Raw genomic sequence first — 26,549 nt, forward strand, 5'->3', positions numbered from 1 at the left:
TGCACCGTGCTCAATGCTAACGATCGCCGAACTTCTCTCCAGGTTCGCCGTCCGCCGATCATCGCCGCAAGCTGTAGCCGGCCACTCCTTGCTCCGATTCTTGCCTCAGGTGAGTTCGCGACAAGCTTCTAAGCGTCCCGGTGTACTCGGTTTATACTCTACCGCTTTCTAGCCCTAGCATGGCCAACTCCGGCCAACGTCGGCCATGGACCGCCGCGTCCTGTTCATCTCCGGCCGGCCAGTTCCCCTCCCCCACCTCGATCTAATCTGGGCCCTTGGTTTGCGATCAAACGGCCGTCAGCGAAGGATACCCCTTCGGCTGGCTGGTTTGCAGAAATCCCCCCGAGGTTTTTAAAGTATAAACCCACGGTCCGTTTACGCTTTCGCCGTTTACGCCTTCCAAGTCTTAAAACGTATTTTTCCACCGCACAGTTCAAAAGCAGTTTCTCAGATTTACAGTTTTACCATTGAATCTATTTTGCTCATAAAATATCCGTTTTAACTCCGTTTTGATCCGTTCAACTTGCGTTAGATTCGTAATCACAAGATCTACATGATAGTCTCACTGTTTTACAAATTTTAAACTTTTTATTTTCGTGATTCTATTTAATTAATTATTTTATTAAAGGAAATCTTAGGAAAGTCATAACTTCTTCGTTATAACTCCGTTTTTTGTGAACTTTACATCTGTGTGATCGTAGAGCGATGTAGATTCGTTTTATAAACTTTTTATCTTTATTTATTACTGTTGGTGTACTGTTCTAATAATAGGCTTGTTTGCTTTGTATGATTGTCTTTGGATGATTGTTGTTGATGTGGTGGTTACGAATAGACGGTGAGCAGTTCGTGGGTGATCAAGAGTACTTCTACGAGCAGGATCAGCAGGACCAGTGTGATCAAGGCAAGTATAGCATGGGATCATCCTTGTTTCCTAATAACTTTAATCACTTAATTCATATTGCATGTGTCTCCTTGCTAAGGATTTCCTAGTATTGATCTTATACCTTGTCACCTATGGTTATGCATTGGGTAGCTTATGCTAGTGCTCCACTAAACCATGATCTCGTAAATTGACTAAAGGATTATGCAATAAACATTAAAAGATGACTTTTTAGCAACTTTGGAAAAGAGGGCTGGAGCATTGGGCTATCTTATGGTGCTCTAGTTTCTCTTCGTAAGGACTTATCTGTATCTGACCATCCGGGACATACAGTACAACTGTGAGGGCTACATGGCTCTGGCTTTAGCTCAGTATGACGACCTTTTCTAGCTTGTTAGTGGTTACCCTTGTGGCGCAAGTGGGGGATAGCAGACCGTGGATTCCTGCGGGTGAGTCACACGGACTGACTAACGAAACCTAGCGGCCCTAACTTGTTAGACGAACCTTTGAAAGGCTTCATAGTGAACCCTGCCGGTCTTCCTTGGGAGTGGGCTAAGGGGCTGATCACCTCGGGCGAAAGGGTAAATCACGACTCACAGTGAAAGTGTACAACCTCTGCAGAGTGTAAAACTGATATATCAGCCGTGCTCACGGTCACGAGCGGCCTTGGACCAATACAGAATAAATGAACACTAATGGCAATTCATTAAATGTTATTATTGTTAATATGTTGTTTATACTATTCTTTATTCACTTTACTTGATCATGAGTTTATTATGGGACTTGACAACTTGATGCTACTCATATGCTAAAATTGTGACAACTAAAAGCTACATGCAGTTGAACCAGTGTCTAACCTTTGAGCTTCATGAACCCCCTGTTATACTTGTTAAGTACGAGGTGTACTTACACTTGTTTATTTTCTTTATTTGGATAAAAATTCCGGATGGGTAACAGATGGCATGGGTAATGACTACTATCGGTACTTCCCTGAGGATTTCTAGACTTGTGGTCAACCAGTTGACGTGCCTGTGTGATGGAGCTTCCATGCGAGAGTTATCTTTTATTTTCCGCTATATTTGTGTAAAGACTCTGAGTTATGTCGTTATGTAATAAACACTTGTGATGATACTTCCTATAATTTGTCGGCTTATGTGTGATTGATCTCTGGACACACATAAGGTTTTGCATTCAATTTTATCCTTAAAATTGGGTGTGACATCTTGTTTGAACAACAATGCAAAAAATTTAATCATGAAAGGCTGTTAGAAATGGAGATCATAGAGCACTACCATCGGAGCTAGCATCCTTCATCTTATCTAAGATATTAGAAAGAAAAGGAGTATTCTCCATTGCATGGTCTCCGATGTACAAGTAACAGTATGAGCCAGAGCAGCTCGCTAGACTATTATAATTTCATTTTTGTTTTGAGGGATAAAGATCTTGATAAGTACATTTAAACTGTAACTGCAACATTTGTAATGTTTGACGTTGATGGATTTGTTGGTCCACCTAGCAATATAAAGCAAAACCTGATTCCACAAAAAAATATAAAATAATAAATGCAAAAAAAAGATAACAGTCAGTTAGCACAAAACCAGCAGTATGATAAACAGAGCACTGCCGACTTGAGCTTCAAGGGTGTTATTCAAGACATCACTGTTGGCTTGAGCTACAAGCTGACAGTGTTGACATCACTGCCGGCTTGATCCACAAAAGGACACTGCTGGCTTGAGCCTTGACCAACACAGCCGGCTTGAGCCACAAGCCCGCAGTGGTGGTCAAGGAAATACTACCTGCTTGGGCCACAAACCAGAGTGATAAATGCCACTATCGGTTCAAAATCTAGCAGTGAAGGGAATTTTGAACCCATGGTGATGTGAAGAACTAGGGTAGTGTATCTAGATTCTCAATTTATGACATGCTTGGTGGCATAGACAATTATCTCTTAAGAAAAAGAGAACTCGGATTAAACTTGCTGCCTTCAAAATGCACATTCTAGAAAGTTAATTAGTCCAACAAGATTCATATCACATTTCTTATGCTTATGTCTCTTTATGTGGATCCATTATCATGCATGAGCTGGGAAATTTGGTAGTTTCGGGATCTCGTCGTATATATTCATTTGTGCTGAAACTTGACTTTGATGGTACAGGTTTATTCTTGAGTTATCCACATTTTATAAATAGAATAAAATGGTACCTAACTAGATTTCTTGCTATTACCTAGATACATTGTCATATATTATTGCTATTACGTTCAGAGTTAAATGAGTTATATTATCAGCTTTTTATTTATTTAGTTTCACACTAGATGCTCGCTGCTGTTGAATGCTTTCTCGTGCTGCTCTTAATTTCCTATTTTTGAGTGTGACATTTTGTACACATGTGAGATTATGGGATACCGAAAGAAGCTGTATTGGCATTCGCAAAGGCCATCTGAGAGTTGTTGGTTCTTTTTCCTTGCGTGTTATGATGTATGGACTCCATGTAGGGATATTCATATGGACATTTTTAGTCAATATATTGATTACGGATCATAATAATTTATATATGCATGTCATCATGTGTCAATTGAATATGTTGATGTTTTTATATATTGTTTGCCTTGTGAGATTATGTTAATGTAGAGACTAGAATATTAGAATATGTTGATTATTGCAATTATTTTTTTATTGTCAGTTAGATTTCCTTGAAGGCCGGCCCCAAGGAAATTAGAATTAACCTTAGCGGTTGATGACAGTCAAGAAAAACTATAATTTTCTTAGAGGTGAAGGATAGCCAAAAGAATAACAATTACCTTAGCGATCTGGAGTGTTTCCTTGGAGGTTCCTGGCCCTCAAGAAAACTATTTTCCTTAGCGGTTGCAATATTTTCTTGGCCCTTTGGGGAATCAAGTATGCATGGTCTTAATTTTATTGGTGGTCACCCTTTAAGGAAATCATCCTTGAGTGCCAAAATTGCGAAGAAAATTAATTTACCTTATCTCCTATTCTTGAGTGAATTTGCTTGATCGTTTGTGGCCAAGGATCATTTCTTTGATGGTTTAACCCCTTCCTTGGTGGTTTTTGGCACTTCAAAGCAATACAACATTGTGGTGATGTCTCTCTAGATCTACACGAGAATAAAAAAATAGTAAAGAAATGTATAGGTAAAATTTGAAAAGATTTTGGGGATGACACATATTCACCTCTCAGATCGAACTCTTTCAAAGGCCCAGAGGGAAAAATCTCTCTCTCTCTCTCTCTCTTTTTCCAATTTCTTGCCTCCAATGGGGCTCCACAATGGCATGGCGCAGTTGTAGTCGTGTGACTAGCTACACTCATGAGAAGGAAGAATGGTATTTGTAGGGGGCTATTTTTAGGGACGGTTGACTAAGAGCACCGCCCCTATTATCAGATTTCAGACGTGATTCTCTTAACATAACCATCCGTGAAACTCTCTTCTAGAAGGTTCAAAAAAGATGTCCATCCCCAAAAATCCTATTTTTAGGGGTGGTTCTCTTAAGGAAACACCCCTAGAAATGTTGAGGTCTTTGTGACTTTCTGGTGATATGGAGCCTTCAAGCTTAGTATGGATAGGCGATACAGTGACATTGTGTGTGAGGGGCAAGGAGATCCCTACCTTGGTGGATAAGCTCAATATTGGATGACACCTTGGTGATCGTGAGAGTCAAGTGATAAGTTTAGTGCCTTACTAGCTTATGGCACTTGCCTTGATTGATGATGGCTTTTGTGGCTTCCAAAAAACAAGATCGGATAAAAGGCTTGATGACTAGAAGCATATACTTTATGGAGCTCTCCAACATGGACTAAGGGGTTATGTTTTGACAACGGATACTGAAAGATGCATGCTTGTCTGTGAGAGTTTGCCCACTCTTGATTTGTTCTCTACCTTACACATTTAAGCTTCCACATATTGTGCTTATATTGTGTGCCTTTACCTTTCCTAGATTAGCATCGACAAACTGCGTCACCTATGAGTGTTCACCTTGTTACAATGATCTCGAAAGTCATCCTAGGGATGGCCTAGCTCGGGCTGCTCTTTTGTGAGGTCATCGTGGTATGGTAGATATGGCGAGGATGACGATGTTCCGGTGGCTCCGGTTACGACATCAAGAAAAGGATGAGTGCATGAGCATCTATTGGTGAAGAGTCATCGAGTAGCATATGAAACTAAGAAATTAAGGGATAAATAATGGCACCACGCGCTTCTCATGGTGATGTTAGTAACAAAGCATCTGATGGTTATCACTGAAGAATGTGACCTTGGCGGTGAAATTTCTGAACTTGAGGTAATCAAGGGGCTATAGGATTCAAGGTGGAGCCGTGGGTGAGAATAATTGAAGGGTAGCGGTGTGTGGATTGTGATGGATTGGGTCTAAGGATGGAAGCGATAGGAAACGGCCGAAAACAAAATTATAATATAGAAAACAAACGTGGCCGAATCGGAATATTTCTGCATTTTACAAATTAAAGAGTCCATTGAAAATGGTTGTGAAACCAACTGAGAAATTTTTATGTTTCACAAAATTCAGAAATGGTACCTAATATAGAAAACGATATCATCATAATATAGAAAATAAAAGCGGTCGGTTCGAAATATTTTTCCGTTTTCACTTTCAGGATATTTCTACATTTTAGCAAAATACCACATAGTTGAAACGCATGATAATTGCTTTCATTAGTTAAGCATGTTTGCAAACAGTGCGATCACAGTAATACATAGTCGACGATACATCAAGCTTGTGATCATCTACACTATTGCATTTCGCAGCAACAGATGACAGTACATATGGCAAACTAGCTGAGCTCGCTGCTGGAGGACGACCCAACCTTGTCTATCAAGTTTAAAGTGATAAGTTCTTGGCCAGGATGATGATTCGCAACTGGTGCTTGGATCCCAGTCATGTCGTCCTCCTTCTTCTTGGCCTCCGCGATCTTGGCTAGCTGGGAAGGACCTGCTAACCCAGCCCATGGCAATGGCAAGTCGTTCCTCCTTATACCGTTCATGAACCGGATCTGTGTGGCGCCATAAATCAACAAGAGAGGAAGCTCAAGGCGAGTCAGACACGAGCTAATAGAATCAACTCCAAATCGAAATAGTACGTAGTGCTGCTGCTCAGCTTGAAATGTATTAGTCGATCGTACCTGCTTTCCTGGCCAGTTAGGGAAGCCGTTCTGGCGGCAGAGGCGCCTGAGGTAGGTGATGGAGACATCCAGCTCCGCGGCAACGTCCTTGAGACGCATGTGGAGCATGCCACGGACGACACCCCATTCTGGGCGTGCATCCTGCAGCCTATTGCTCTTCCCGCCGGGCATGGTGTGTTGAAAGTTTGAGATGATCAGAGACTTGTATATCTGATAGATGGAGAGGAAGAGAGCGTGTTGTGTTTATATATATAGCACAGGTAAGGGCAGGGGTAGTCAAGGGCATCTTGGCGGTGTGTTTATCTAGGGTTTAACTCTCTCTCACAGCAGCGCCGCCAGGTACGGGATGAGAGGACGGTTGTTGGAATCGATCGAATCACGCAGTCAAGGGATGAAGGGGCCCCTTTGCTCTGCATATTTCTGGCAGTACATAACTGGCGCCTGTTGGTTAAGTACTGGATATAGGTCTAGACACGCAATAAGCTCCAACGAGAATAAAAAAATTGCGGCAGCAGGATCTCGCTCATATTGGTGACACTAATACATACTATATATATTATATATAATTTGTTTTCGTTTCTCACATTGCCACATTTTAGACCAGAATCATAGAACTTTACTTTTTTACTTTTTTTCCTAATATATACCCTGTGCGCCGTCCATCTGTGGCATACTGGTACACCCATAATGCATCTGTATGACATGTGGGTCCCATTTGGATCCTTGGAATCACTGGTACAGAGGCGGCTGGAAACCTATTTCTACAGCGTTTTTTAGCACCGCCTGCGCTGGAGGCCAGTAGAAAATGGGCCAATTCTATAGGCGGTAACTAAAAACCGCCTGTAGAAATGAATTTCTACAGACGGTTCAGTTATGTGAACCACCTGTAGAAATGTTTTTACAGAAAATACAAAATCGACTTTTAACCTCCTCTACCACTCCACCTATCACTCACTTGTGTCTATATTAGAGTTTAGTTCCCCAAATATTATCCCAAACCGAGCATATATTGATTATTTGAGGCCCTAAACGGATTCCAATGGAAAAGTTGTCAACTACAAAGTTTCATAACTTTTTAAGATCTACAACTTTTATATTGGAAGTTTTTCCATCCGAGATCATTTACAAAATTTGAATTTCAAATTTATGAAATTCAAACGTAGTTTTTGACGACAAGATGATGTCAAATGAAAACAATTATCAACTACAAAGTTTCATAACTTTTCGAGATCTACAACTTTCATTTTGATAGTTTTTTCAAACAAAAGTCATTTGAAAAACTCAAAAAAATTAATTTCAAATTATTATGATTTTTACAGGCGGTTTCTTAGGAGAACCGCCTGTAGAAATACATGATTTCTATAGGCAGTTTAGTTAGGAAAACCGCCTGTAGAAATATAATTTTTAGTGGCGGTTTCTTAGGGGACAACCTCCTGTAGAAATGCATGATTTATACAGGCGGTTTAGTTAGAAAAACCACCTGTAAAAATGCATCTTCACAGAAGGTTCGTAGTTCTGACACCGCCCTTTTTACACCACAGGCGCGTGATAACTACAACCGCCTGTAGTATAAAAAAGGGGCGTCGGCGTTGTACTCTTTTCTACTAGTGAATGGAATACATTCTAATAATTATAATTTAGGCATAGATTAATTATGCTAATATGGTTGTTTATGAAATATATTTGTATATTATTATTAGCCATATAAAGGAGATACTTATACGTCGTGTTTCTACTGTAAAGTACAAAGGAGCTAATATTATTATTAGTGAGTTGAAAAACATGCCATAAGTTGCAGACTATAAATATAGCATGGTGGTCTATTTGTGAGTTTAGAAAAGTTTTGGAATGTTAAACTTCAAACTAAATTGCCTAATCTATTAAGTAGATTTCAATTCCTCCAAAATGAAGACTGGGTAACTGAAATCAAATATAAAATTTAGAAATCAGAAAATAGTGTATAAGTTCCTAATCTTTAGCAAAAACAAGTGTGGATTTTTGTAAACCAAAAAATGTTAGTTTGTGAAAGTTCACTTGAAACAAGCATGGCTTGCATTGCAATAGTACACGATGGCTGGTCCTCCTCCATGCTAAGTAATGAAGAGCTAATCATGTGTTTAGTTTTGGTACCGTGGATTGGGTTGGGTCTAACCTAGTGTTTTGGGTTGAATATTAAACCCATCTCGTGTTTGGTTAAGGGGGTTAGGTAGAACCTAATTTTTTTGTTTGGTTGGAAGGGTGGAGAAGGATAGAATGGAGGGCATTTTCACACCTAACTATTAGTGGAGCCCGTCTATCATCCTCTTTATTTTCGTTTCTCCATGTTATCTTCTTCCTAAGGCCTTCTCAACCAAAGACAAGCATGCACCACTGCTCCTCCTCCACCTGAGCATGTGTTGCTGCTCACCGCCATGGACGGATCTCATCCCACGACGCCATGGCCGGGGACTGGAGCTCGCCCCACACCATGGTTGTGGCTGGAGCTCACCTCACGCTTCCATGGCCGGAGGGCCGAGCTCGCTCCGCACATTCAGCCACCGTGCCTCGCCCTGCACTACCCAACTCTGATCGTCCGCCACTTCATTGAGCTTGCACTTGTCACCACCTCCTCAAGCGCCACGCCAGACAGTTACCTCTGTGAGAAGGAGCATAACTACTACCATGTAGGTCAAGCTCGTCCCCTCGAATGGAGGGGATGATTCCAACACCCATCTGAGGGTATATTTCCTCCTAGATCTGACCCAAACCCACACGGATCCAAAACCAAACGCATCTCCATCTGGGTCCAACCCAGGATATTCCAGTCCAACCCTCAAACCGAAGACGTGATAAATTTATGAGTCACAACTAGAAACTACATTACACCTTTATGTGCCAAAAAACTTACAAGGAAAACAAAAAGGCAACAAAGGAAATCAATTTTATCATGCAACCTATAGGCAAATCTCGTCAATGATAGTAAGATATCTCTAATGATATTTCCTTTATGGTAACCTGACAGAAAACTAGTAGCTCTTAGCTCTTCTTTGGGACATATTGTTTCAATGAAAGATCATCAAGAGGAAGCTTATATTTTGGGCATAGGTTGAAAAGGATGATTGGATTGAGCCAAAGCATGCATATTGACAAGGTCTTGAAATTGTTTAATATGGAGGACTTGAGGAAAGGTTTCTTTGCAATGTCACATGGCATTACTCTTAGCCATAATCGATTTTATCATGCAACCTATAGGCAAATCTCGTCAATGATAGTAAGATATCTCTAATGATATTTCTTTTATGGTAAGCTGACAGAAAACTAGTAGCTCTTAGCTCTTCTTTGGGACATATTTCTTCAATGAAAGATCATGGAGAGGAAGCTTATATTTTGGGCATAGGTTGAAAAGGATGATTGGATTGAGCCAAAGCACGCATATTGACAATGTTTAATATGCAGGACTTGAGGAAAGGTTTCTTTGCAATGTCACATGGCATTACTCTTAGCCATACTTAGTGTCCTTAAATACCTGATGAATGAGATTTTTTAGTGTTTCCATTCTGTATGCCTCAACAGTCAGATCCATGCCATGCTTTGTAGTACACCCAGACATTTCTTCTACTCTAAGTATTAAGAGCAGGTTCCAGTCTAAATCCGGTGAGTCTGACTGGGTGGATTTAATGAATATCCTCAAGTACTTACGAAGGACTAAGGATATGCTCTAGGTTTATATCTATGGAGATGGGGAAGAGCACTGGTTACATGGATGCTAGCTTCCAAACTGACAGAGACGATAGCAAGTCACAATATGGTTTTGTATTCTTCCTCATTGGAGGAGCGATAAGCAGGAAAGCTTCTAAGTGAGAGATGGTAGAAAATTCTATGATGAAGATGGAGTATATCACAAAACTTCGGAAGCTGCCAAGGAGGTTGTTTGGATCAAGAAGTTTGTTTTTGAATTGTGTGTGTTTCCTAGTGCACCAAGTCATTTGGACCTCTATTGTGATAATAATGGTGCCATCACACAAGCTAAGGATCCTAGGTGCACAAAAAGTTCAAACAGATATACATCAGCGATATAAATTTATTATGCATTTTGAATAAAGAATTATTGGTTCCTTGAATTATCACTACCATAGGAATTATTTTCACGAACACATTTTCACTGTTAGTTTTATTGGAATGACTATTGGTGTGTTAACAAAATTGGTGGTGAAAATCCTTCTAATTTTCATCGCTTGATTAGGATTGACCGACGATGAAAATTCAAAACTATTCATCACCATGTCTGCCTCTCTGCCCAACTATCTTGTGTATTGTGGTTATTTAGAGTGGATGACAAGTGGGCCTATGCTCCCAGGGACGCCTCGGGGTTGGCTGATAGATAGAGGCCACAGATCAGGGGTCCGACACTCCCACAAGCCCCATTCTACTCTCTCTCTCTCTCTCTCTCTCTCTCTCTCTCTCTCTCCCCACGGGCTCCCTCCATCTCTCTCACTCTCTCTCCTCCCTCCCTACCCTCCAGATGCACCAGCAGGCTGCGCCCTAGGTGGCAGCCAAGCACATGGCCGCATCCCCTTGGTGGTGCCCTGGTGCTCCCCTTGATGGCCAATTGCACAGTTGTGGTCCCAGTCCCTAGTGTGCTGCCCTCCTAGTCTCCCTCTGTTCTAGGGTATATCTACCATGGTCGATTTGTCGAGGCCTCTCCAATCTAGTTAGTGGCAAGCTAATTTGGTGAGCGGAGGCCAAGGTAGGCATCCTCCTCTCTCTCCATCATCAAGGTCTATGCTCAACCCTATATATCTATCCTTTCTGATAGATCCCATGCAAGTACAAGGGTGACAAAGGATGAGAATAACTTCTTGACAAGGATATCACCGCTAACAAGTCCATCGCAACACTGGTTGGGGCAACATGGATGATGACAAGGACTACACAGATGAGCTAGTGGTGGAGGGTCCAAAGCACTAGCTCAGGATTGTAGTGTTCGATCTAATTATCACTTCCGGTTCATTTAAGAAGCCGGTCATGATCATTTTCACCATCAGTTTCAATTTATTTTTGAACGAATCAGCAGGGAATCCCCTACCTACTTTTTTTCTTTTTCATTAAATGAAATAATATTATGTACAGAAATACAAAGCTAAAAAGGCTGAAAAGGATAATACAAGGAATCTAGGCCCAAAGAGTGAAAAACCAAAGCATTACAAGAAGCTGTCTCTCCAATGTCTGAGTGAAATTTGCCCAACTGATTTGGCTTTGGTGCATACCAAGCCAAGCTCTTCTTTAAACTGCCTCTTCCAAAGATTGACATTGATCTGGCCATTGTTAAAGATAACCCCATTATTTGTAGTCCAATTTACCTAAAAGGCAGCCATCGGTTTGAAATTGGCAGTGATGAAGTTTGTTATCACCGTTCACTTTCACTGTCGATGTGAAAAATCACCAGTGAAAGGGTTTTAGACCTGACAGTAGTAAATTTTCTGTAGCAGTGTACATTTTCTTACAAAGACTAGAAAGTATGTGAATTGTTCATGAAACCCTTTGCTTTTATAATACTATTATTCGTAATATCACTTTCTTATTATGTCACTATATATGGGGCAACAATAATTTTATAGACTAAAACATGTATTAATTGATGATTATGTTTCAGTTATCAAATTAATAATATTTTGCACATAGGATAGAGATCATGGTGTTGAATTGACCCATTCCTAGACATCGCTGGGGTTGTTATGCTAATATGTATCTTCAAGCGTTCTCGAGTGGAATATGTGTTGGATCCTTAGATATTAGATCATCACTAATTCTCAATGAGTGTAGTGATGCATTTTGGGGTTGCCAAATGCTACTTTGTAACTGGATAGTTATAAAGTAGTTATCGGATGTACTATGAAACATAGAGTGGGATGTGAGCTGATCAAGATGGAATTTTTCCTCCTTTTGTAATAGGAGAGATGTCTCTGGACCCCTTAATGTAGCTGGATTAAGAAAGTGGATAACCATGCCAATATGATTAAAGAATTAATGATGTGACGTGCTAAGTGTTAGCCATGAGTTGTAATCCACAACAAGATCGAATGAATCATTGAGCTATCACTAGGGTTGCATAAATGTCGCCTTGTGTTTGAGTAATGTCATGCGGTAAAAGGATCAAGACATGTGTATATCAAGGTTGAACACACATAATATTTATATGTATACATGATTAAATATGCGCTGCTAGGCACTGCTATTGATTGATGGCTCAAAATGCTTTTTGGTCATGGCCGTCTACACATGAACTTAATGGGTTGAAATACACACATGATGATTGGCTCTAGTGCAAGTGGGAGAGTGTTGGTGGTGTGGCCAAGAGGCAATCATACATGCTATGGAAAACAGATCCATGTGTGGCCCATATAGTTATCATTAGCGAGGTCTATGTATATGGGTGCAAAGCTCCAATTTAGATATGGTTAGGCCTTCCCATACCCTAATTATTGTTGTTACCTTCTCTATCCCCAGGTGCATGTGCGGTGCTAGCACACAAGCGCACGAGGTTCTATCACCACACGTGTGGAAACTGTAGAGTCACTGTTGTTGTTGGTGCTGCATTGGTTGGAAATGAATGCAATATGATCAAGGCAGTTACACTACCAGAACTAGAGTTTTTCCTGACGGCCAAATACCGTCAGGAAAGGCTGAAAACCGTCAGGACTGTAATTCCTGATGGCCAGCCGTCACCAAAGGACGGACATGAACAACTTGACAGGAATAAGTGATATTTCGTGACAGTTGGCTGACAGGAAACTTTTCCTGACGGCAATTCCTAACGGTTGACCTTTGACCAGTCAAACCCAAAACCTAGCAGCCAAACCGTCAGGAAGTAAAACACAAAACCGTCAGGAATGTCTTAGTCATATCCTAATGTAGAAACCGACAGGAAAATTTATCAAAAAACTCATTTCATTTGATTGAATTATATTATACATTTAATCAGTCAATTCTAGATGTTCATGCATCTACACAGGACACATTACACAATTTAACACAAGTGATCCATGAAGAGTTTATTCATCATAAATTCACATGTCCCCAAATCCAAATAGACCTGACTGTGAATTGTACAAATTAATGAATTATTAAGAATACAACAATATGACAACTCTTATACACTCTTGGTTTAGAGCAGCATGCAAATCTACACAAGTCTAGCACCTATATATCACAGAAACATTTGAACAGCACAACAGAAAAGTCCTTGCTTTCACAAAAGAAAAGTCATTGCTTGATGTCGACATCACTGGAAAGTATGGGAGTGACCCAATGACCTACAAGGAGTAGAGTTATAGATTATGCACTCTGCAAAAATAAGATATTATCTTTACCGGTACACAAGGCAGCTAGATCAATACCTTGCAGGACAGAACTAGAAAACCTGTACAGACCTCTTACCGACAAGCCTCTGATTTCTGCCAATAATTTTGGCTAAAGATCAAACCAAAGTTTCAGTTACTCGATTGCTGTTTAAATAAGATCTCATTTAAGTTTTTGCTATTGATTAGAAGGTAAACTACATTCCCAGTTAATGATAAATATGAGTGGCCAATGATATACCTACAACTTTCAAACCCTGAACTGAGACCATAAGATATAAAAGACCTATAATTATATTATATCCTAATCTGATAACCATTCAGGAACTTATTCGCCTAGAGGATTTAATAAAGTAAACTACTACATAATGTGTACTTGCAGTTCCCAGTAAGCTACTACATAATATAAGATCTGTTGCAATCTTAAGACTGGTAACAGGAATAATAAGAAAAACAGTTGTTTCTGTACACCGTTATGTACAGGCTTTCACTAAAAAGGATGATATATTTAGGAATCTCTTTTGACTTTTTTTCATCCCATTTGATTATCTGTTGACAACACTAGTCCTAGTGTGAGCAGCATGTGTGTAAATCCTACAAAAGCAGCAAGTAATTTTGTTTCTGTAGTTCAAGAGCCAACTGATGAGAGTAGTAAGACTTGAAAGTACTAAGTTGCAGCTACCAAGCAATCATGTAAAGCACTTCGTTGCACAGATAACACTAGTCATGAAGCTGGTTCCTGAGAAGCCATTGCGTCTCCTGCACAAATCGAAATAAGAAACAAATTAATTATGGAGCAGAAGAGGAACACGATAGATCTGGCCAAGAGAGCGACAGATCTGCTAAGAACGGGGAGGGGCGATCAGATTGTGAGGCTCACACGCCTGCTTGGGTGTGCCCGAGCGAGTCCAGCCCTCAGGGCCGAGTCGGCTACAAGCAGCACTAGCAGATCTGAGAGATGTTGGGAGAGAGAGGGGGGGAGGGGGCACCTGGGGCGGCGGCGGCGGCGCGGGAGTTGGAAGCCCCTCGAGCGGTGGTGGCGGTGAGGGCGTCCGGTTGTGTTACCCCGAGGGCCGGCTATGCGGTTGTCGCGGAGCCCCTCGAGCCCGCTACGTGGTCGACAGAGAGCCTCTTCGGCGGCAGCGAGGGCATCCGGGTGCCTAGTCGTGTGGAGGCGGCGAGCGTGGGGAGGGTCCAGGTCCTGGGGCGGCGGCGGGAGCAAGAGGAGGATGGGTCGGGTGGGTGCGTAAGGCTATCCTCAATGGAAGTTTCATGACCCAGTTTCCAACACATCCATATTTTGGAAACAGTGCATTGGAGTTTCATGGGGATGAAACTCTCTCTACTTCCATGAAACTCTTATCATCTCTCTCTTCATTACTATAGTGCCACATCAGCATATTTAATGTGCATGAAACTCCATTGAGACTGGCCTAAGGGTTTGCTATGTTTCTTTTATGTCCGAAGAGGTGTGGGACCCATGGTAAAGGCAGGGTCGTGAATTTTTTTGCATCTGCTGCGTGCATGGGAAAAAGTTTCCTGTGGGCTTTGGCGAACCGACAGGAATAATCTAACCTCTACTCCTGTTGGTTTTTAGCAACCGACAGGATTTCTTGAAATTTGTGATGGTTTCTACAAAACCGACAGGAGAAAATACAACCGACAGGAGAAACCTGTACTCTGGTAGTGTTAGGTGTGTGGCTAGTAGCAGGGCATGTGGACATACGTCTACTTCCACTACATCGACATGTAATAGTTCGACCAGTTTGCTCCAACTCTTCTTCTGCTACACTGTGCATCTAGTGCCAGCAGTTCAAATAATATCTAGCTCTGCTAGCTGAGACATATTTGAGAAAAAAAGAAATATAGAACTTCTAAGGGGAGTTTGTTATTTGTATATATACAACCAGAGACAACGGAGTTCAGGGTGACAAATATGAATGTGGAGAACAAATGTCTACTCAATAAGTGATTCTACTTTATTATTTCAAGTTACAAAGACAGGGTATGCCAAATCATTCTAGGAAACAAGTGGTACATGTGAAATAAAACAATTGAGCATGCATAGAATGTGGAAAAGAATTGATTAACATGAAGGTCAAATCTGGGGAAAATCGTACTCAAATGAAAATTTCAAAAGCTTTTGTCTAGGATAAAGGTCTTTGGAATTGGAAGTGCGGTACCCAAAAAAATATAAACTCAGCTCTTCCAGTAGATCCTTGGTGGATGGCAAACTAATTGCTTGGTAGCACTATTATATATGATAGTGTCATCCTGGTAATTGCAATACTTGGAGGTTAAAAATTCCATCAAGTTTCAAATTTTCTATGATATTTACATAATTTTTTAATATAAAGTAAAGATAATTTTGCCCGGAGACAATGGCATGTATAATATGAAATATATTTTATTATCTATGAGTAATTACAGCATGTTTTTAGATGTTAGTTTGCTTGTTTATATGGAGAATGGTACAAGTTCTTTTGGCATTGAACTACTAACCATTGTTATGCATTACAAGGAGTAAACAAAAAAAGCGTAAGTGCAATTTTTTTTGTGGGCATGTATTGTCATATGGCTGAGATAATGATAGTTTCCTGACATGGTGAAACGGCAAAATATAGATAATATATCTGAATATACCACTTGATGATGCTAGCGAGGTTGAGACACGGTGGCCTGCTTGCATAAAATGATCTATATAGGGGTACACTTGATCTTTTCATGAAAGCATGCCCACCAATGTGTAATATTTAATATCACTGTTTGGGAGTATATGCCATTTAGTAGTGCATTCTATAAATAGAGAGAGGAGCCATATAAGTCATATATACCTATATATCATATTAATGATATATAAGAGTAGACTAAGAATCAGCCACAATTTGTTACCATAAAGTTCATTCTGATCAAAATGATGCTGGCATCCTTCTCTGACATATATATTGCTATTTTTTTATTCATAAGGAACTATTTGACTGTAGTGGAAAAGCTTGAGTGTTAATCAATAAATAGGCCATGGCTTAAACCAAAGTAAATTACTTTAAACAGGCAATCATTTATAAGTTCAACAATCCGTTAATATAATGATACTTAGCTCTCATGTTCTAGAAAAGAGAAATAATCTATTAAATTATTAGGTTCACACAAGTTATAATGGATAAAACAGTGAGTCATTGTAAACCCCTCGGTGGTCCAAGCTTGATGCTTGGAAACCCTTTTGAGATAGAGCCTGTGGCTTTGCCCCCTCCGGCTACCGCACTAGCACATGGTTGGGTTTTCTGGCATGGTGTATGCCAGACACATGAGTTGTTTAAGCATGATGCGAGCTTGGAGCTGGATCATGCATGGTTCACGTTGATTTCTTGCGTTTTGTGTTGTTGCAGCTCCCTGATGGCCTGATGTGCATCCAATGCAGGTGGCATGTCTTGTGTAAAAGCGTCATAGATGCAGACCCAAACATGGCCTAGACCAAACGATCAAATACTTCTAGGCTTTACAATAATGAAAAGTTTGCAACCTTGAAGGACTGGAGAGCCACCAGTACACAAAATAAGTATACCCTGCTAGCAGTAACGCACAAAGATGTGCAAATTAATTATTATGTAAAGGTTATGTGAGTCTCTTAGTTAGTTAACTATAGTCATGGCGCAAAGGGTAGCCATGCATATATATTCTCCTGAAAATGAGTGTCTGTAGACAAGAATGTTTTCTTTCCTGGAGACATCACAAAGTTTTTTGCTACACACATTTTTACCAGAAGAACAAGAAAATGTTCCACGAATTTCGGTAAAATAAAGCAGATTATAATAAGAGATTGTGTACACAAACAGTCATACTCTATAAGATGAGAAAGACTTTTTACTGAATGTTGTTGGATATCTCTACGGTCTACATTTTACTACAATGGAAGCAGGATCATAATTCATCAATATTGGGGTTGCGGCTACTTTACTTTAATTATATTATTACCTGGACTACAACAATAATATATTGGGACTTATAATTACTGCATCAAGTATTAGTAGAACTACTCATACAAATGTTGGCTGAAACTGGGAGCTTATACACAGGGAGTGAAATCCCCTGCACAGAGGAAATGCTGCTTTGGCATCTAGAGTCCAACCAAAGACTTTTGAGAATTCGACAGAGAAAAAAAAAACTGGAGAGAACAGACCGCGCTGAACTCTCTTCTAACATAATAAGCTTCTACAAACAAAAATATTCTAATGGCATACATATATAAGACTTCAATAAACAAAATTATTCTGAATATGATAAGAAAGACTCAGTTTATTAATTTTCGAACATCCTCCACTCCCTTGCAGATTTGAGCTGCAACATCTGGATGGTTATCCCTGAGCACCTGATACCACTGACTTTCAACAATGTCCCTCTGCACTGAATATTTGAGGAAGTCCACACAAGCAGCAAGAAGCTTCATGCAATGATACTGGTCCGCTAACCCTACGGTCGTTAGCAGGCTCTCCATATCCACACATTTGCACAAGATGCCTTCACATATATTCTTCAGTCTGTCCATACAGTAGCGATCAGCAGCGACAAGCAAATGTCGAATCAGCTCAATCTGGTCACCAACAACTTTGTCACTCATATCAATCAGTGAATCTGTATATACAAAATGCAAAAGAGCCTGGAAGACAGCAGGTTGCATGTCATGCACTAGTATACAGCCCATGTCTTTCTCTCTCATTTGACCATTGAGCTGCTTATCGAACACAGGCGAACATGCAGCTAGCATGATTCTATGAGCTTGGAAAGTTTCTTGTTCTACCTTGAACATCACATCAGCAGCCACATGGTCGGCCATAAACCTACCTAGGTTTTGTAACATATCAGATGCCGGAACCTCAACTTCAGGAAGCAATCCGGCTTTTAACAACTGATTTGGCCTGCAAACAGAAATCTGGCACTGGATCTCGAGGCAATCATTTTGCACGAGCCCCATTTGTTCGAAAACCTCGCTTCTTAATTCAGGCCAGTAAAAGGTAAAATTGTTGTTACTGTTCAGGAATGCTGCTGTTGCCCATCCTGCCCATGCCGACCTGTCAACTTGGTCTGCAAATGTCAAGCTTAGAATAGCCCAGAGAGTTTCAGTACCCATGAGTTCAAGAGCAACAGAGACATGGCCCTCTGTTTGTTCAGAACGGCCATCTGGGTAATAGTTGAGTGTCCACTCATAACCTCCAACCGTAAAGGCTGGCGACCTTAGGAATGTGGCATAGCCAATGTTTATGCGTTCATTGTAGTTTTGGATTTTGAATTCAACTTGTGCACTGTACAATATCTCTGGGGTGAACGAGGATACTGTCACTGATGTCATGTTGCTCGGAGCGGCCATCTGGGTAATTAGAGCAGCCTGCTAATCATAGGAATAATTTCAAATGGAGAACATATCTCATGCATTGCGAACAATATGGAGCAAAGGGAATGTTAGAGATTCATAGTACCATGACATAGGAATATATAATTTCTAAAAAAAAATACAGTAGGATTATAGCCTCAAAAATCCTCTACGAGGCAAGCATGTTGTTTTATGAATTATGATAGTATGTTATCTCATAAAATATAATTAACATCCTTAATCATTTACTAGGTTGAATATGCACATTCTACATAAAGGAAACGGATATAGATGTTTATCCTGAACTAATTTGTATGTACTCCCTCTGTTCTAAATTATAATGCGTTCGACCTTTTTTAGATATGTAAAAAAATTGTATATCTAGAGATATAGCTCATATCTAGATACATAGCAAAAGCTACATATCTAGAAGAGGAATGGTCTATAATTTGGAATGAAGAGATTAGTAAAGAAATGAAATGCACAGTAAATATTTTTCCACAATTTTTTAATCAATCATTTGCAATGCAAAATCGATTTCTTTCTTTCAATTTGACATCTATTAATTTACATGAATCAGAATGCTGAAATAAGGAAAATAATGTTAAAGAACAAAGGAGATATTTCAACGTCTCAAAACATTGTAGTGTAAAACTTTTAGCCAACAGTGTCCAAAATTAATTTGCAGATATATATATTTCAATCTGGTAAATTTTTATTGTTGTGTCCAACTTGATAAAATGGATGATTTATTGTTAGTTGCTGATCTATAGTGAATATCATATATATGTTTTGCTAGGATATAATGAAGAAGCTCATTAGACAACTACCTTTACCTGAATATATGTAAGCTGGTTTTACTAAAGGGAGTTGCCTAAGAGATTGTTGCTGAAAGTTCAAGCAACTCTCCTAATAGATCACAAAAAAAAACATTTGTGGCAACAATCTATAATAAAAATTTTGCTTATTTAACATGCTATGCAATATTTTTTAGTTTGATATCATTTCAGGGACACCACGGTTACATCACATCAGGAGAAAAGGGATAAGAAAAAAAAGATACATCATAGATACACCTATATCCGGGGAAGAAGAATAAGAAAAAAGAGATGTCTAACGAAGAAAATCTAAGAGGCGAAAGAGAGGTTTCATAAAAAAAAGAGAGAAGAAAGAGAGGAGCACCTGAGAGAGAAAGAGAGAGTCGTTGAGGAAACTGTTTCTGCAGTGATGGAATGCAATGAGCTTAGAGCACAATATATAAATATATATGTATATCAACAATATGAACGTTGTACCAGTATGCAAGCTGTATAATTAAAGTGCTGGCATAGTTTACTATTTATTACTTATAACTACCTTCCTTCTGTGTACCCTGAGACATGCGATAAGGGCCCACAGGGTCAAAGGGCAACACAATATACCACATGGGACCCATTTGTCATCGTGATTGAGTGCCATGGTCTCTGGTAGCAAAAGTAACCATCAGTTTCCTACTAGCATGAAGACAAATCCAACGTCTCTCTTATCAAAAAAAAAAAAAAATCCAACGTCTCTATGTTAATAAATAAATATGTAGCTAGATATCTTGTGTGAGATACTATATTTAATACTATCTTTATGTATTCTCTACATATTAAAATATAAGATATCCATCCATTTAAAATTAATGTGTTTCTAACTATAAAAGATTATAGGCACCAACTCACTTATTAACACCCTCAATCTTAGTCATATGTGTATCTGTCATTAATACCTGTTATCAACCCAACCACCAGGCTACTCATTTATTAATATACCCCCATTCTCAATAGATGTGTATCTGCTATTAGTGCTTTCTATCAACCCAACCACTAGATTTGAAATAAGACAACCACAATATTTCCACATGATCAAGGGAGAGGAGGGTTACATCTATCATTTGCTTTACTCCAATAATCTGTCTTAGAGGTCCTAGAATGCTATATGTTTTTGGACTGAGGGCGTAAATTATTATCATTATCTTTTGTCAAATTGATGTGCTTCAAGACTGTGCTGTGATGAAGGTTAATACATACTCCCTCCATCAAATTATAATTAAGTCACTTTGATTGCTAGGTATCTAGATATAATATAAATCTAGATACATAGCAAATTCTATGTACCAAAAAAGTCAAAGTGACTTATAATTTTATATAGAGGGAGTATACAATAATAAATATTCTAGACTGTTTCTGATTACTAAATAGCAACAGTTTCTCAAGAGTAAATTTTTTCCAATGAAGTCCTGTCGAACGATGACATAGATGTGGCATGAGTATCCATATATATGGATAAGTGCTTATTATGCGAACGCGTCTAGCTCCCCGTTTGGTCCCCAATATTAAACTTTAGTCTCTATCACATCAAATATTTAAACACATGTATGAATTATTAAATATAGACTATTTACAAAACTAAAAATATAGTTAGAGAATAATTTACGAGATGATTTTTAAGCCTAATTAGTCTACATACTTAAACACTAATTGCTATAGTTAAAAGTGTGCTACAGTGTCTATTAAACTTTAGTACATTAAACTTTAGTACATCTAACCAAACACCTCCTTAGCCTATAGCATGTGCTAAGGTCCGTGTCCTCAACTCGTGGGGAAAGCGGGGCAACAAAATGGCAATCAATCGACGACATGGATCTATTATCTCTGAGATTAAGACTAATAATGTATGGATCTTTACAGTTCATCTCTCAGCCAACTTATATAGTAGTTTAGTATTGTCTCTCTTACAAAATGTATTTGTTCTTGTGTCTAAACTGGACTTAATGTCCACTTCTCTACTTTCTTTTATCTCCTTCACATCAACATATAGCTCACTTGCAGCCCTTTACTATACTTGCTCTAAGGGAGATACTTGTGCCAGACCCAACAATATGGCAAAGGTGTAGCAGCTGCCAACGTACCATCCAGATGTATTGTGCAGTACATCTTGCTCTCTCGCTCTCTAGCTTGCCAATGGCCATTGCAAAGATCGACGAGCATCTGGTCTTGCGAAGCGAAAGCACAAAGGTCTCTGCGTTCACACGCATGTATTATATATCGGCCTAGCTCGTGCGTGTAGCTGCTTGAAGCCATGTCCTACAACAAATTTAATTCAATTAATTAATTCACTGCTGAGACACATCACAACGACCAGGTGAGTGGAAACAGGGGTTTTTAGTGCTATGCACATTACCAATGGCCAAAATAGAAAGGCGTCTATTGGATAACATCGCATATTATCTATTTTGCTTTTGTATTGTCTAGTGAATACATCAACTTTAGATTGGATATAGTTTCGTCTTCATGTGTTATTTCCTCTAAATATCCATGATTACAGTGCTTATCAATAACTAGGTTCTAGCCTAGGTGTGCATGACACTTAATATTAAAACCTTGTGCCTGTAGTGATTGCTTCACCATAGATAGGGGATCTGCCACTGGGAGCCGCTAGGATACAGAGAAAAATACATGACGGGTGCTAGACTAACTGTTTGCCGAGTGCCTAGGCGCAAACAGCATCTTTGCCGAGTGCGTTCTCCAACACGCTCGGCAAAATAAAGACATTCGACAAAGCAGCTCTTTGCTGAGTGCTGAAAATAAAACACTCAGATAAACACTCGGCAAAAACTATAACACTCGGCAAATAGCTGCAACGCTTAACAGCCATTAACCGCTGTTAGTATTTTATCAAGTGTCCTCTTTTGACACTCGACAAAGACTTAAGTTTTTCCGAATGTTTTATTGTGACACTCGGCAAACTAACTATTTTTTCCCTTTTGCCCTCCGAACTTTTTCTGCTCTTTTCATATAGTGTGTGGTACTCCATGTTAAAATTTGGTACTTCTCGGTCTGTTTGTTATACTTAGTTAATTTGTATCATTTAATTAATTTTTTGGAATAAGTCAAATTTGAACTTCAAGAGATTCGAATAATGGAACAAAATGAATGGAAAAATGGTATTCATGTTACTGTGATTTGAAAATGTTAAAATCCGGGCAATGAAAGGAAATTTTGAATATCTTGTTCACAATACATGACCACAAACTTGTGGCCGAAATGTTTTTAAATTCTATAAAAGCAAATGAAATCTGAAAATTATGAAATCTATGAAGACATCATCATATCATACGTGAAGGTTGTGGTAAAAAATTGAGAAGGTTTCACACAAGTTGTCACGTATAATGCTTACAAAACGAAGCATCTCGGAAGATGAATCATACAGTTGAGAAGGATCCAGTCAGATTTGGAGTCAAAGTCTCTGTCAAGTTCGAATTTGACATCAAAACATTTTGTATAGGCAATAGACAACAGAGATTGCTTCAAGTGAAATTTTGGCAAATTTTTGGATCCGTTCGATATAATTTTATTTTGTTAACCGCAATTATAGACTTTTAATTAATATAAATTAAATTTGAGCTATAACAGCATGAAATAATGGTCTAATATTCGTACAAGTAACAAAAATGCTCTGTTAAGTGAATTCAATAAGGTATTTTTAAATTACATTCAAACAAATTTGTAAAACATGTTATGGAAAAGAAACACTCGGCAAAGCCCTCCGTCACTGTCTTCTTGCTGTCCATGTCATTTTTCACCAAGGGTCGACACAGTACTCGACAAAAAGCACTCAGGAAAAAGTTATTTGCCATCTAAATTTAAGTCAAGTGAGCTTTGTTGAAGATGGCACTCGGCAAACCTTTTGCTGAGTATTTTTTGGGCTTTGCTCGTGCCGGAGGCACTCGGCAAACTAGCTATGTCGGGTAGGGCACAATGGTAATGTGGCTCATAGTTTATCTCGTTCCTCACTGTATTTTATCTTCTCCATGCTTGACTTTGACTATTCACTCACTTCAATAAAATAATGTAGAAGAACAAATTGTAACTATTTATGATATCCTATGTCGAACTGTGTTTTTCGGATTGTTTACTATGAGGCAGTCCCTACACTTATCCAGGGCCGGCTCTACCGGGGCCCATGAAGCTTGGGGCTCAAGACAAAATAGGTAATTAGTAGATATAATTTTCTATTTGGCATCCTGCTCGTGGTTTCTGTGCTGTGACGGCCACTGGTCCCATCAAGAGGCGCCGTGACGAGCTCATCGACCATGCTGCAGTGTGTTGGCTTGAGGGCAATAGCCACGACACGGAGCCGCATCATCTCGGCGACGCCCTCCGCCGTCAGCTGCGCCTGCGCCATGGTGAGTTCAAGGTGGTCAAGCACTTCCCCGAGCAGTACTTCGTCACCTTCTCCGACCCTGCGATCCGGCAGCGCCTGGTCGGTCAGGAGATCCTCTCCGACAATGGACGTGACTTCCACTTCGCCGCCTGGAGCGAACGCCGCTACGCCAACAACGTCAACTGGGAGTACCGTGTCAAGGTACGCATTGAAGGCATCCCAGTGCACTGCTGGGCAGAGGATGTAGCTGCAAAGGCACTCGGCAAGAGCTGCGCCGTGCACTATGTGGAGGAGACGACTCGGCACCGCGAGCGCACTAGGTCCTTTGACCTTTGGGCCTGGTGCAGCGACCCCAGCGACATCCCCACCGAGGTCTGGCTCACGGTGACCGAGCCGGACAGGGAGCCACCACATCATGATGAGCCGGTCGACCTCAAGCGCGGCCATGTCTACGTCCTGCGCAACCACCTCGAGATTGTGGATGATCTCTCCTTCCTGCAAGGCCGGGGCAGAGTTGGCGGCCCCCCGAACCGCAAGCCACGTAGGGAGTTCATCTGGAGCTACGGCGCCCCGGACACCGAGGGAGAACGCCTCCATGGCAGGCGGGGAAACAACCGCGGCCGAGAACTTAGGCGACACCCAAGGCGGGATGATGATGACTATGAGGACAGGCGCAACCACGGCATGCGTCGTCACCGCAGCCTGTCTGGCTGGGCAAGGAGCGCACGCTGCAGGACCGGAGCTGAGGACTGCATCAGCTCCAACAGATGGGGAGTGCGCAGGGACTCCCCACCTAGAAGGAGCAGGGCGAACCAAGAAGGCCACCAGAGGCCCAACCTTGTCTGGAAGGTGAAGGGGCACGATGAGGAGAAGAGAAAGAAGAAGGTGACTTTTGCAGAGCCGATTGCAACTGAACTCAAGGCCACCCTCCCTGATGACAGCATCATACTCATGAAGGGTAACACTCCTCCACAACCGTTGCAAAGTGGTTCAATCCCTCTTGATCATGTTTTCTTTGCTCCTAACATTGCAAGTGTGGCAGACCAGTGCTCTGTCCTAGTGGAGGCCAAGAAACAGGAGATGCAAATGGTCGATGGCAACCCACTCAACATGGACTTCACCCCAACTGACACCAGTAAGAACATCCCTGAATATCCTAATGTTGTAAGCACTGTGATAGCTGCAGACACATATTGTGATATATTACCTGGAAACGCACCTGCAGAGCCAACTGCAGGCAAGAATGCAGAGGACCAGGTGGTGGAGCAGCACGACACCCTCAAGAATATGATGGCGGGACTCATGCTGGATCAGCTGCAGAACCTGCTGGTGAGCTCCACCCCGACTACACAGTTTACTACAGCTGCGAATAGTGAACAAAAGAACTCTAATCCCCTTAAGTTTTCGTTAACTGAGCAGTCCAATCAAAATTCACAGACCGGCATAGTGCTATTAGCTCCTACTTCCGCAGAAAATCAAAATGTATTAGAGGAAGGTGTAGAGCCGGTTCTAGCAATTGATACTCAGCCGTTAGTCAGTGATTCTGTAACAAACATTTCGCCACTTATAGACAGCTTCATTGAATCAATATCAAGACCTATCATGGAACCACTATTAGAAGTAGGCACCATGACTCCTTTGACTCAAATAACTAGACCTACCGAAAAATACCCACATAACACCGCCCCACCGAGCTCAAGCAAAAGGCAAAGCATTAGGCTAGCAAAAAAGGCAGCTGCAAATTCAGGCAAAGACGCTATCCAGGTGGCTCAGGATCTGTTAATCAAGAAACTGGGGGAACTTTCGGGTGCAGACAGCCCTATTGACAATACCCAAAATTCTTCTGACTTTGATTTGTATGCACAGCACTTCGGCAACCCCATCGAGAAGTCCAAGATGGAGGCTATCCAGGTCCTCATTGAGCAGGGCGCCAAGATGCAGAACAAGGACGACATGGCCGTGGCTTCTAGCCTGGTGGCTTAGGTGCCAGTCAATAGTGGTTCCAATGATCAATGTTAGCCCCTTCAGGGAGTAGGGGTTGGGCTGGTAGCCCATTGTATCCTAGTCAAGTTGCTAGTAGTCTAGCCCTGCATGGCTTTAGGAGCGCGATGATGCGCATGTGGATTTTCGAACTCCTAATTGTCTTTCGGATGCACGCCTGCTGGCCTTGTAGCCTTCGGCGAATGAACTGTATGCACCTATGTTGCACTTTGGGGGAATTTTGGCCTGCTGGCTGTGTTGCCTTCGGTCACCCCTGGTTATCTGCCTGGACTTCGGCAGCTGATTTGTTGTATGCTATCTGGACCATTTCAACAAGTAGCTATTTCATTTCTAGCAAGGAAACAAAGTCTTCAATTATTTTTCTTTGGACTAAAAGGATGATCTGTCATGCCCCCCTGATTCGGCTACCTCCCAGCATGTCTGATCAGGAGTATTCTCAGGCTGGTTGGTCAGCGTCAGTTAACTGTGCTTGGGCATTCAGTAGTCATACTATGTTATAAATGTCAGTAAAGGATTGCAATATCCTTTGTTGGAATGTTCGCGGGCTAAATGACGGAGCTAAGAGGGCTAGTGTGAGAAACCAGCTAATTTTGTCGGGGGCAACCATTGTTTGTCTGCAAGAGACAA

The 26,549-nt window shown here is 40.7% G+C and overlaps 2 protein-coding genes across 2 annotated transcripts; one reads left to right on the plus strand and one right to left on the minus strand.

Annotated features, from left to right (window-relative positions):
- Positions 17,655-18,728, minus strand: LOC8086072 (BTB/POZ and MATH domain-containing protein 1). Its single transcript, XM_002445198.1, has one exon. It carries the CDS (start codon positions 18,726-18,728, stop codon positions 17,655-17,657), a length of 1,074 nt encoding a protein of 357 aa, XP_002445243.1.
- Positions 21,719-26,229, plus strand: LOC110437212. The gene is made up of 5 exons (XM_021465573.1): positions 21,719-21,772; positions 23,826-24,879; positions 24,964-25,056; positions 25,147-25,250; positions 25,788-26,229. Exons 1-5 carry the CDS (start codon positions 21,719-21,721, stop codon positions 25,902-25,904), a joined length of 1,422 nt encoding a protein of 473 aa, XP_021321248.1. The 3' UTR covers positions 25,905-26,229.

The sequence above is a fragment of the Sorghum bicolor genome, chromosome 7 (assembly GCF_000003195.3).
Source record: "Sorghum bicolor cultivar BTx623 chromosome 7, Sorghum_bicolor_NCBIv3, whole genome shotgun sequence".
NCBI classification, from domain to species: Eukaryota; Viridiplantae; Streptophyta; class Magnoliopsida; order Poales; family Poaceae; genus Sorghum; species Sorghum bicolor.